Source organism: Ailuropoda melanoleuca, chromosome 8 (genome assembly GCF_002007445.2).
Source record: "Ailuropoda melanoleuca isolate Jingjing chromosome 8, ASM200744v2, whole genome shotgun sequence".
NCBI lineage: Eukaryota > Metazoa > Chordata > Mammalia > Carnivora > Ursidae > Ailuropoda > Ailuropoda melanoleuca.
In genome coordinates, this window is record NC_048225.1 from 7,848,462 (window position 1) to 7,862,093 (window position 13,632).

A 13,632-nucleotide genomic window follows, 5' to 3' on the forward strand; every position below is an offset into this window, starting at 1 on the left:
AGCAAACAAACAAATTTATTGAGAAGAGTGGCACTGTTTTATGATCTTGCAAATCTTTCCTGATTGTCTGGCTTCGCAGAAAACAGCTAGACTCTCTCACATTTGCTCCTTTGTTCATATATCCCTTGCCATATAGCCTCTGGAAACTCTTCCGTACATTCAAGAGAGAAAAAGAGAATAAAAGGCAAAAAGTTATTAGTTTCTGAAGTTGGTTTAGACTTTGCAGACCTCCTGAGTCAGTATCCAGGACCCCTGGGGACCTCCAGATCCAACTGATCTGAAATGGGGTGAGAGCATGTGAGACAGAGCCAAGGTGGAGGTCTGCCAGACGATACCTATTTCAAGCCCTGAAATTCCAAGTCTCATACCAATCCAGACTGAGCTAATTCTGTTTAGGACTGGGAGACAGAACCAAAATTAGGTTAAGCAGCCATTGTAGTTCCTTGAAGATGAATAAGGGAAATGTCAGAAAGTACCGAAAATCTGGTTGTTTGGGGTTTTTGTTTTTTGTTTTTGTTTTTCTCTACAGGAGTTTATGACACTTAATAGTCCTCAAAAAGACTGTTTTTAAAAAAATTAGTTTTTTTCTATTATTTTTAGAGGGAGAGGGGAAGGGAGAATCTTTTTTTTATTTGAAATCAATTAAATTAACATATAGTGTATTATTAGTTTCTGAGGTAGAATTTAGTGATTCATCAGTTGCATATGACACCCAGTGCTCATTCCATCAAGTGCTCTCCTTAATGTCCATCATCCAGTTACCCCATTCTCCCACATACTCCCCCTCCATCAACCCTCAGTTTCTTTCCTATGGTTAAGAGTCTCTTATGGTTTGTCTCCCTCTCTGATTTCATCTTATGAGAGGGAGAATCTTAAGCAGGCTCCCTGCCCAGTGCAGAGCCTGACCCGGCATGACCTGAGCCAAAACCAAGAGTCAGATGCTCAACTGACTGAGACACCCAGGCAGCCCAGTATTTCAGAAGCTTCTGTATGAGAATTGGACAGGGCCGGGCATAGGTATTTTTACCAGGTCCACTGCAAATTCAGAGGTACTGCCGGGTTTAGGAGCCTCTGGTTTAGATCAGATACTTATGTTTTATATATAATAAGAAGGTTAGCCAATTGTATTAAAATGTATTCATTTTTTATTCATTTTGATTTTTTTCTTCCTAGAATTCTATCTATATCTGAAAGATGCCTAGCTTTTAAAAATTATATACCCACGATCTGCATATTACAGGCATAGCTAGAACCTATATTTCCTACCAGAACCTAAGAGCTTTTTCATATGCGCTGTTTTTCAATTAAAGAAATAGAAAATGCCCCTGCTATTCACAAAACAAATAATGGATTCCTTGTTTCCATAATAAACTTTTAAGAGTCTGTTCCTAATGGAAACTCATTGTTACTAATAAAAATCTTCTTGGGAAGGAAAAAAGTACCTTATATATAATCTACATTGGGGATGCAAATTGTAGAGAAACAGACACCGAAGGATTTGCATGTAATCAAATCTAAAGCAAGTCATTTCAGAAGCATCACTACCATGTACAGAAGCCTTTCGCATCAGGATCAGGCTGACCTTGCCGGAGACCAGGATCCCTTATCAAGGAGAACACGACATTCACCTGATACACTACATTGCTGCTAAGAAGGAAATTCACCAGAACCATCCAGAATGGAAAGTGGTGAGTCAATGTCAATTATTACAATGTTGAAAAAAACTTTAATAGTCCTTATGTTTATTTTTAACATGACAAGAAGAAATACCCCTAAACTCTGGCTAGAGCATGTAAAACTACAAAAACACAGACCAGAGACCGACAATTTAGAACTCTTGGTCGCATTTTCATAATTCGGTCACACTGAATTACTAATTGTTAGGTTTACCTTTGTGCCTAGAGTTTAGGCAGGTGTTTACTTTAAAAGATGAACTCTACTGAAAGTGATTTTTATAGAATGGAGACTTACGTTATTGAGGCATTCCATTCCAGGCTAGCGAAATGTTGTATTAAATGGCACAACTTCTGGTAGGCTCTCAATTATAAGGAAAGGAGGAGAAGAATCCACATTTATACAGAACTTGAAATATCTTTTATTCACGCATCTTGTTTTAGGTTCTTAGTCTGAGAATGAAGGATGTGCCACGTGCATGTGATAAGGAAGAGCCCGAGGGGTCATTTCATGAATTCAAACTGTCTGCAGATCCTTCTCAATTTATTCACTCTGAGGATGTGGATTTTAGTGTCCACATAGAGTAAAACCCACCCATACAGAAACGAATTTGAGACGAAAAAATTAGAATTTTAAGTGTTAATAAATTATGACCGAATATTTCAAAAATGCCTCATAAAGTACCTTGAAAAAAATTAATATTCTTAAAAATGCCCCAGCTCTTCAAAGTCTGTAGTCGAAAAATAAGATGATAGAGCCTTCACATGGGAGCCTCTGTGACCTGCAGCCTGGAGGGGTAATTGATGGAAGTGCTAAGTTTGGGATCCCACTGTGAGACTGCAGGTAGGAGGAAGACTGCCCTGGGGAGGGGGCTGCGGGCCCCTGCACGGTGGGCAAACCAAGCTCCTACAGAATCCTAACACAATAACTAATCCCGCCTCACTTTAAAAAGTTCAGTCTCTCTTTCCTGCTGAAGCTTTCATAAACAGTATATATTATTTTCTGCTTAGTAATTCATATTTGCACATTTTTTTTAAAGATTTTATTTTATTTTCGACAGAGATAGAGACAGCCAGCCAGAGAGGGAACACAAGCAGGGGGAGTGGGAGAGGAAGAAGCAGGCTCCTAGCGGAGGAGCCTGATGTGGGGCTCGATCCCAGATCGCCTAGATCACGCCCTGAGCCGAAGGCAGACGCTTAACCGCTGTGCCACCCAGGCGCCCCAATATTTGCACATTTTATCATTAATCACGGAACTTGCCTTTCCTTGTCTTCTCCTGGAGGTTTCGCATAATGAAACTGATATGACATCAGCCTCGCAGATCAGAAATGGCAGCATGAAGGCCAGGCGTCTAGTGGGTGTAGAGCTAGCACATGGTATTCGTACGTGGGGATCTGCCTCCCTTCGGTAAGGGGGCGTTTGTCCTCAGCAAGGTGGGCTGAGCTGGTTAGTGGGGCAGAGAGGGGCACCCGAGCCAGAGGGTGAGCTAATGCAACCACATTGACACCAGTCTGTCCGGGACCTCGTTCTTGGCCCTTCCCTGGCAGGCTAAGACATGGAACAAACATGGACACTGCCCATCAATGCTCCATCATTGAGGATTTTTATTCTAATCTGTCTTGAGTGAGAATGTACCAATCCATACCACGAGGGACTATAATTCAGAGAGACATCATCTATTATCTTAATTTTTCTGTTGTCGAATGATGTGACTCGAAATATGAATTGCTCTTTCCTAAAGTTGTGGGATGGTTTTCTGTTCCGTTCTTTTTTTGTTTCAAGCTCTCTCCATTCCCTTACCTTAGATAAGAAGCTTAGAGAACACAAGGAAATGTATTCCAGAGACTGTCATCAAAAATAGTAAAATACGAAAGTGCTTCAAGTAAACACCATAAATGTATTTGATATTTAATAACAAAAAACAGTTTACAAATCGCCTACATTTTAAATATTCTATTTCAGAATATATGCGTCTGTTTTGATGGAAAAAATGTTTAATTTTCAAAAACAATAAAGCAACAGCACTATTCAGCATACTATGGGCCAAATTCTTTCTCAAAATAAGCAGCAGGAAGGCAAGGAGGTGACTGAGACAGTTTGCCAAGTGTACGTAATCACAGTACAGCAGTACAAAAATTTTTTCCAAATTCTAAAGGATAAGTTGATTCTTCTTAATAAATTTGGTTGTGCTTTCTCTCCGGAAACACAGGTCTTTGTTTTCTCAACAACTGATCTGAATGCAAGTTTGTATCTAGAGTATTTGAATAAAAACTCTTAAGCATCTCCTGGTTCATGCAGGTGTGGATTCTTTAAATAGACACAATGCACAGGGAGAAAGAAATGTTTGGTAAAAGGAATACTGGTAGAATTTTTATCTCCTCTATAAAAAGGGAGGACAGGACGGGTTAAAGAACTTTCAGAATTCTCGAAACACAAAGCGTACTCCAGGTGACAGTTTAAAGAAATTGTACTGGGCTCCATTGCTTAATTAAAATGTATTTGAATTCATCTTTTGTAGTGTGTCAAGTAAGTATTTGCTTTTTTGTAACACTGCTTCAGAGCAGAGTTCATGCCCCTGTGTCCTTGTCTCCCTACCACCCACACCCCCGTGAAGCCCTAGAGAAAGGATTTCATCCACCCCCTCTTATGAAAATGCTGTCCCCCACATTCTGAATAGCTGGCACCTTTCCAAACCCTACGGTCTTTCTGTGCCTTCATCTGCCTCTAAGACATTTTATTTACTTCACAAGTATTTATCAAGCATGTATGAGGTGCCAGATTCTTTTTTTTTCCCTATGATTTTATTTCTTTATTTGAGCTAGATCAACAGTGAGAGAGTGAGTGAGAGAAAGCATGAGTGCAGAGGGGGAGAGGCAGAGAGAGAAACAGGATCCCACAGAGCAGGGAGCCCGGTACGGGGCTCGATCCCAGGACTCAGGGATCATGACCCGAGCAGAAGGCAGCCGCTTAAGCGACTAAGCCACCCAGGTGCCCCGCCCCCCCGAGGTGGCAGATTCTTGACAACACTGATTATTCCCTTCTCTAAGCTCTTTTTTGCACTTCCTTGATGCTAAGACTCTGGTACGTTCCATACCTCCATTTCTGCCCTCTCGTCCCCGCTCCCACTTTCCCTGTCCCCTGCCTTCCCCTGGGCATCAGAGCTGTAGCGGCTTCCAAGGCTCCATGCTTGGATGTCTACTCTTCTATTGCCGCAGAGTCTTCCTTAGAGAACTTTATTTTTATAGTTCTAATTACCATAGTTTTAAGGTTGTTTCTTAGACGTGCTGGTCAGAGCCCCCATCTTGTCTGTAGGATATTTTAGTCTGATAATGCCCCCACAGCCTCAAAGTCAACATGTTCAAAACTGAACTCTTATTTCCCCATGAAAACTGTCTCTCTTCCCTGTCTTCTTGACTTTCTTCTTGATCCTGGTGGTCATTTTGTGTGCGTGTATGTATGTGTATGTGTGTGTGTGTTTTCTTTTGAAAGTTCTCTTAAATCTGTGCTTTACCTGTCATTTCCGCTGTATCTGGTTAGCCTCTGTTTTGCCTTTTCCCATCCTACCTGCTTCCTCAGCATCAGCCCATCCTGGGCTCCATCCTTGGATTAATCTTCCAAAATGGCATCTAAATCTTCCCCCAAAATGACAAAGTCACAGTACTCTCCTGTTCAAAAGGTTTAGTGGTTTCCATCACCTACAACATAAATCATAATTTTTCACATTCTGGTTTTCAAGATCTTCAGCACGTCCATTAACCTCAACTGCCCCCCACAAAAAGGATAACTGGGGGAAGACTAATCCAGATGGAGTGGACGGCCGATGCAAAGGTCCTGAGATAGAAGCAGTGTGCTTGGTGCATTGCAGAGACTGGTGGGAGTACAGTGAGCAAGGGGAGACTCTTATGAGGTGAGATCAGTGAGATCATGAAACAAGTGTCCATAGAGCCCTTGGCTTTTACGCTGAGCGAAATGGGGAGTCATTGTATTGTTATGAGAGGAGAAGCGACACAATTGCGCTTTCTTTTCTAAAGGCTCGCCCCGGCTGCTGGGCTGACAATAGAGCAGCCTGCGGGGAATGGTACTGAAGGCTGTTGCAGTAATCTACAGACAGATGACTGGAGACTGAGCCCGGATATTAGCAGCGGAGGGGGAGGAAAGTCAGCAGCTTCTGGATGTATTTTGTAGGTAGCCATATCACGAATTCCTAAAGGACAATTTGCAAAGTAGGACGGAAAGAGAAGAACCCAGGATGATGCCTATAGCTTTGGGACCCAGCACCTAAAAGGGTGGAGATGCTGACTGAGAAAAGGAAGGTTTCCAGATAAAGCAAATGGGGAGGGGAGAATGGAGTTTGTGTTTGGACATGTGGAGTTCGCAGTGTCTTCTGGACATAGGAGTGGAGATTGATACCCAAGTCTAAAGTCCGGCCAGGATAGGTCTGGGCTCTAGGATATCTATTTGAAATTCATGTACATGGAGATCGCATTTAAGCCCATTAACTCCAATTATGCTAGTTCCTTCCCTTTCCACATGTGCCTTATTCCTTTCTGCCTCTGTGTTTGTTCATGCCATGCCCGATGCCCACGAGATGTTTGTCCCTGCTCCTAACCCAGCCACATCCTTCTAAGTCCAACCTGAATCCCGTCTCTTCCCACAAAACTGTCACCGACCACCCAAATTGTACTCTTCCCTTCCCCTCCCCTCCCCTTTCACATGTGAATATCTCATTTCTCTCCCTAAAATAGGATCTCTTTGAGGACATCTGCTATATGTTCTCAACTTATTTTGCATCCCCTGTGGCATTTGGCCCATGCTTTGTACTAAGTTGGTGCCAACTGGTACATAAGACTGATTGTTTATGATAAAACTTCAGAAGTTTTGATCTGGGTATTTGCTGTCTCATGAACTTTATCCCTCTATTAATTACCATGTGGTTATTTGTTAAGCTTATTTAAAATAGGTATATTTCTTCTAGGCTTTTTGGCATACACATAAAGCACAAATTGATGAATCAGATTGAAATCATCAACTCAAAAGCCCTGCAGGAAAAAGTGAAGCCAAGACTGTCTGTAGACAGACAAGGGATCCAGGCTGAACCTCTTCGGCTCCCACCCCTCTCTCTTTCTCAGACCTGCATCCACGCCCACTGTCAGTCACCAGATGTTCCCCTTTTCACTCAGCCAGGGATACCCAGGTTAGAGTTGGCCCCCACCTGAACGGGAACCCGATAAAGTCCTCCCTGTTATGTATATCTGTGGTTCTCAGACTTCAGAAAACATTAGAATCACCTGGAGGGCTTATTAAACCATGGCTTGCTGAGCCCTAGCCCTAAAGAATCTGATTCCGTACATCTGGAGTACGTGAGACTCTGCACATCTAAGAAGTTCCTAGCAATGTTTGTGCTGCTGCCCAGGGATCACACTGTGAGGATCACTGGGGTGCCTTCTCACTTGGACCTGTCACTCTGGCTCTGCCCCCTGTCTTGCTCTGTTTGTGTTTGAGTCACTCTCCTAGTCCAGGCTGCTTCCTACACACAAGAGCTGTCTCAACCACGGATCAGGCCACCTGGCTGCCACCCCTCTCCAGCCCTTCTTTATCCCAGTCTCAGGGATTGAGAGCCGACTTATGCCCTTGCTCCCAATTTCTTGCTGCTTCTTCAATCTCCTTCCATCAATCTCTCCCTTTTCCCTAAGTCTTTTTTTTTTCTTTAAAATTTTATTTATTTGACAGAGATAGACACAGCGAGAGAGGGAACACAAGCAGGGGGAGTGGGAGAGGGAGAAGCTGGCTTCCCATGAGCAGAGAGCCCGATGCGGGGCTCGATCCCAGGACCCTGGGATCATGACCTGAGCCGAAGGCAGACACTTAATGACTGAGCCACCCAGGCACCCCCCCCGCCTTTTCCTAAATCTTTAATCCCTTCCTCTGACCTGTTCAAATATCCTCATATCTCTATAAATATGGAGATATAAAAATATAAGCAAATCTCTCCTTGACCTGTAGCTCTCTCCAATTATCATGCAAGTCCTGCTTCCCTTTCTCATTCAAACATCAAGAAGAAATCTCCATCCCTGTTTGGCCCTTGACATGATGATCTGGCTTCTAGCTACACTTGCAAAGCTTCTCTTGCTGCGGTTGACATCATCCACTGAATGGAAAGCAGTGGATGCCATGCTCTCCTTATCTTCCTGGACCATTCTCTCCTGCCTTTCATACTTTTCCCTTCTTCCTTGAAATCTCTTCCCCTGAATTCGGTGGATGTCTTATTCTGCTGGTGTTTCCTGGTTCTTCTCCAACTATTTCTTCTTCATTGTCTTCTTCATTTCTCTCTTCCTCCTCTGCCAACGCTTCAGATGTGGACGTTCCCCAGACTTCCATCTGTAACTTCCATCTTTACTCCAGAGCTTCCCCAGCCAGTGTGTTGGGAGTCAGCATTATGGGAGTTCCCAAGATATCGATCCTCTGGGGCCTTGGGAGCAGCCTGGACTGCTTATCCTGGTGTCCAGGACACACGGTACTGTGTCTGCATGAGCCATCATGTGACTCTACCTTTTGAACACTCCCCCAGGCAATTCCATCCGCTTTTCTGGTTTCATTACCACCATATCATGATGGCTCCAAAACTTACGTACCCAGACCAATCCCATGGGGAAAACTCGAGAATCACCCTTGAATCTTCCCTCTTCTTTTTCTCCCACGCCAAAGCAATTTTCAGATGTACGCTCCTTGCCCTCTTATCTATCACTACTCAGAACCCATTATCTCTTGGGCGGAGCTGGGGGGGGAATTCAGTGGCTCAATGGGTTAAGCATCTGACTCTTGATTTCAGCTCAGGTCACGCTCTCAGGGTCATGAGATTGAGCCCCAAGTTGGGCTTCGTGCTCAGCGTGGAGTCTGCTTAAGATTCTCCCTTTCCCTCTCCCTCATCTCCCTTCCCTCCCTCTCTAAAAACAAAAAAAAACAAAACAAACAAAACAAAACCAACAACAAAACGAACCTATTATCTCTTGCATGCATTCTTCTAGAATCCTCCTGACTGATGTCCCTGTGGCTTTGTGATTCTTAAATCCACCCCCTACACAGCTGCCAGAAAAGTCTATCTAAAATGCAAATCTAACCATACTGCTCACTTGCTTAAAAGCTTCCAGTGACTCATTGCCCACAGGATGAAGTCCAAACTCCTTTGCCCACCAGAAACTTCATGACTGAGCTTATTCCTTCCCTCTTCCAGCCTCACCTCCTCCCTCACACAGCTTGCTCTGTTCCTGCCTCCAGGACTTTGTCCCTGAGATCCTCAATGCCTGGAATGTTCTTGCCCACGTTGCCCTCACCACACAGCCCTCCCTCCAGCTTGGGTTCCCCTCTGCCCTCCCCAGACCCCCCCCACCCTCACAAGGAATTGACACATCTGTGTTTTTCAGAATATCCTAGGCATAATTCTGTTGTTGCTCTTAGCACCTTTGCATTAAAATTATCTTCTAAGTTTCTCTCTGCTTCCAGTAGACAGCAAATTCTTTTGTATGCCCAGTTCTGACGCAGTGCCTGACATAGAAAATACTTCGATAAATCATTAATGGGTAAATGTGGCCTTAGACTTTTCCAAAAATGAAGGAATCACTTGTATTCTAGAAGCAGCACCTAGATTTCTTTGGAACAAACAAAAAGTCATCAAGCTTTAAACTGGAGGCTGATTTGAAAGATGTACTTCAAGCCTCTTTAATTAAAAGATATATAGACCAAAATTAGATCCTGTCGAACTTAGACCCAAAGGACCATTCAAATAACTTTATTATGCTGAGATCAGGTTTGTGTGTCACTTTGTTTGAACTAAATAATACACTGCCTTGGAACCTAGATTTTTTTTTTCGTCCTTCATTTTGTCCAGGCTTTTTGTGTAAAACTTGATAGTTCGGCGTATTTTCACACGCCCACTTAGAAAATGCTGCAGAGTGGGGCACCTGGGTGGCACAGCGGTTAAGCCTTTGCCTTCGGCTCAGGGCGTGATCCCAGCGTTATGGGATCGAGCCCTACATCAGGCTCCTCCACTGTGAGCCTGCTTCTTCCTCTCCCACTCCCCCTGCTTGTGTTCCCTCTCTCGCTGGCTGTCTCTATCTCTGTCAAATAAATAAATAAAATCTTTAAAAAAAAAAAGAAAGAAAATGCTGCAGAGAGATTTTACGGACAAAGAAGCTGGGGCTAAGAGGTTGTGATGGTCCCCAGTCTATGAGCAGAGGAACACGTGGTCATGTGGGCACTGCCCGCTGGGCCCGCAGCCTCCTCCATCCCATGTGCCTCTAGGTCTCTGGTTTCGGTTGTGGTTCTTTCCTTCCTTCCTTCCTTCCTTCCTTATTTTTATTCTCTTTGTAATGAGATTTGACTCAGAAGTCAAATATATCCTAGACTATCCACAAATTTCACCAGATTAGAGGATTTGTTTGGTGATATCCCCACGCATATACGTGTGTGTACCTTCTGCCATGCGCACCGACGCTGAATGCTGGGCCAGCTGAAATCGCTAGTAAGCCAGCAACGGCTCACGCAAAATGAATTGAAACCATCCAACCTACTACAGAACAGTGATTTCAGAGTTAGAACGTATCTTATTGTTCCTGCAGTTCTGCTATGATTCAGTGCTTGAACACTTCTGTAATTGTCCAGACAGACGGTTTTCCTGTCATTGCTTGACTGTCCTCTGTGACAAGGAACTCACCATCCCTAGGAGCAGTGCTGCCAATTTCAGAACCTTGGGGAAACATTTTTCTCTATAGTCTGGTATCTCTCTGTAGTTTCCTCATGGTAAAAATAGCAAATGTTCCCAGTCGTTAGAGCTACAATCTAACCTAAGTCTGGACCCCAGCTCCATTGCTTACTAGCAGCTATGAGACGTTGGCAAATAACTTAGCCCCAGACCTCCGTCTCCTCATTCATAAAATGGATCAAATGAAATAATTCAGGTTAATTACCAAGCACACTAATATGTCGGTAAGTGCTCAATAAACATTTGTTAAATGAATGAATGACTCTTCCCTTATACTTGGCGTAGTTTCAAAGCAGCACCCCTCCATGTCCAAAGACTATATTTTCAATAATAAAAACTGTTTAATTTAGTGCAGTAAACAGAAACAGTTGGCTTTCTTCTGAGGAACATAATCTTAAAGCACTCCAGTTGACCAGCTCACCCACATCAGGTAGGAATATGATACGGCAGGAATGCTGTCACTCTGCAAACTGAATCATGCAAATCTAACTTTTGCATCAGGTAGTAAGAAGCATTATTTCAAGGTGCATCCGATTCCTGATCTTGTGACTGAAGCATAAATTGTAAACCTTCCTGGAATAAATCTTGACCAATCGGGGTACAAAGAGCTCTTGTGTAAAAGGTGAAATGGTGGGGGGGGGGGTTTGCAGGTAAGCAGAGCTTGGATGAGTTTCTATCAAAGGAAAGACGCTAAGTGGCTTCTATTGAAACCACTTCAAGTTCAAGTCCGCCATTCTAATGAGCAAACAGCATCACAATGACCAGCCCTTAAATACATCCCCCGGGCAGGTATCCTATCACTCCATCCACCTTTGATCATTACTTCCATTTGCTTAAGTCCCAGGAGACTACAGCAAACGCGTGTATCAAGGCGTGCGAGTGAAGCACACGGTCAAAGATCTACTGGCAGAAAAACGATCCAGGCAGACCAGTAACTCAAGATTTAATGTAAGTCTCGATTTAATTCGTTCTGAAGTCTCTGTGAGCATAAGTCCTCTTTTAAGGTTCGTTATTTCCCTCTCCCTTCTCTAGACGCCAGGTCTTGCTTCTTGAGCCTGATGTTCTGGATAGCAAAGCCTTTCTTGACTGGGCGCACAATGCATAATGGTGATCACTGATATCATGGTACAGGTGTCGATATATGAGCGAGCCCTTCGAGAGCTCTGTGAACTTATGGGCTGGCTTTCTCAGCTAGTGGCAATGAAAGGATGCTATGTCCTTTTTCATTTCTCCCAATCATGAATTAACAAAGGTTCAGCTTGTGGGGATAATGGTAACGGTCATCGACATGTTATTCTAAATCTGGTAGCGACAGCTTAGAAAAAGCCTCTCTGTAGCATGCAGAATTGGATTGAAGCATCCTAGTTGGAAATGTTTTCCATCTGAAACTTCTGTCTGCCCTCTGTGTCTTCATAAATAGCTCCGCCCTATGCTTAAAATGTTTAAGTAGTTGCACCCATATCTCCAAAAGCGATTCTAGGGTGGGAAGAGCAGTTGGCTGCCAAGATGGGTTTGTGACCACTTAGTCTATTGGTAAGATGTAACGACGTGAATGTCAGGCATCCATCATGTGTTGCTGGGTGCAGGACACAAGAGCAAATATGGTAAGCATGTAAAGCACCTAGTACGGGGGCTGGCACACCATGGGCACCCGTTCTTCCAGGGGGGCTGCTCAGAACATGGGCTCAGCGTTCAACACCACTCCATGATCAGACTGCTGGGACGTGTTTCAAGTGAACCAACTCCGGATTCTATTTCCTCCCATGCAAGAACTTTTATTGCACATCTTCTGTCTTCCTTTATTTTAAAGCACGTCCTCTCTTCTAGTTCAACAAATGGAGCTTAGTTGATAAAAATAAAATCGGAGTAGTTGGCTCCTTGTCTGTTAGTGCAGTGTTTCTTGCTGTCCGCTCAGAGTCAGGGTGGCGTGCATTACAAATATCCCTACCAATTTAGTCTCTTAAGGGGGAGAAAGGAGGAGAGACAGAGAGACGGGCTGGGCGTGGGGATTCGTTTTTATTTTTCTAAGATTTTATTTATTTATTTGAGAGAGAGAGAGAGCATGAGGAGGGAGGAGGAGGGCCAGAGGGAGAAGCAGGCTCCCCACTGAGCAGGGAGCCCGACCTGGGGGCTCGATCCCAAGACCCTGAGATCATGACCTGAGCCAAAGGCAGATACTTAACGGACTGAGCCACCCAGGTGCCTGAGAGAGGGAATTCAGAGTCTACTCCAAATGAATCATGGCTTCATGGAAGTAATGTGGCTTGGCCACAGCTACAGCCGGAATTGTGAGATCTAATGGACGTTCCAGTCATACTGTCAATGGGGACGGCAGGGATCACAGATTAAATACATAGTCAAGGAGCAGATACTGTATCTGCCCAGTGTGAGTGAGACTCTAACTCAGTCCTTGGCATCATCATCAATACATACATAAAATGATAAGGCACAATGCCAGACAGAATAACAGAAAAAGACAAGAAAGCACAGTATGTCCAAACGGTGGATATAACTATATTCTTTTAAAAATTGCCTACCATTTTTTTGCTTAAGATCTGTAACTATCACATAATCCATTTTCATTATTTTTTGATGTTTCACTCTTTCAGAGATGTAACATATACACATAATTCATAATAAACCATATTGTTTGATTTTATTTTAAAGTGCAGATTCCTGAGCTCTGTCCTAGGTCTATTAACATAAAGATTTTGAACTGGAGCCAAGGAATGGTCATTTTTAACCTGATCCTTGGGGTGATTCCTTTGCACATCAGAGTTTGAGAACTTGATCGTAGACCAAAGAGCTGGGGTTCAAGCTTCACACAGCGAACATCATCTCTCAACATCATCTCTACCCTGATCATAATTTGTTGAGCTATTGCTATTGGCCCAGTGATACTGACAATGATACAGTGAAGTGGAGACAAGAAACACATAACACACAGTTTGTGACATTACACACCAAATAACCTGGTGGAAAAGAAGAAGATTTATACATTCAAAAAATACAAGACCACATAACCAAGCTCTAGACTAAAGACAAAAGACCAGGCAGATAGCCATGTGATATGAAGACTACAATACTATTTACATAGAGACCATTTAAAGTGCACTTCCTCGTGTTGTCTCATTGAATGGACACACTAATCCTGTGAAGTTGGTAGTTACTTGGTTTTCCATTTTACAGATGAAATGTTG

General features: G+C 43.4%; 1 protein-coding gene across 2 annotated transcripts in view; it reads left to right on the top strand.

Annotated features, from left to right (window-relative positions):
* The first annotated feature begins 1,391 nt into the window (after positions 1-1,391).
* The window catches only part of C8H11orf53 (chromosome 8 C11orf53 homolog), a 32,074-nt gene continuing 19,833 nt past the window's right edge, over positions 1,392-13,632 (top strand). The window contains exons 1-2 of one of the 2 annotated variants that reach the window (XM_019801644.2): positions 1,392-1,688; positions 11,271-11,380. In XM_019801644.2, the coding sequence (XP_019657203.1) occupies positions 1,679-1,688; positions 11,271-11,380 (120 nt within the window). In that variant the 5' untranslated portion in view covers positions 1,392-1,678. Of the gene's footprint in view, positions 1,689-10,817; positions 10,863-11,270; positions 11,381-13,632 lie in introns of those variants that run through there. The other variant, XM_002921108.4, reaches the window with a different exon arrangement.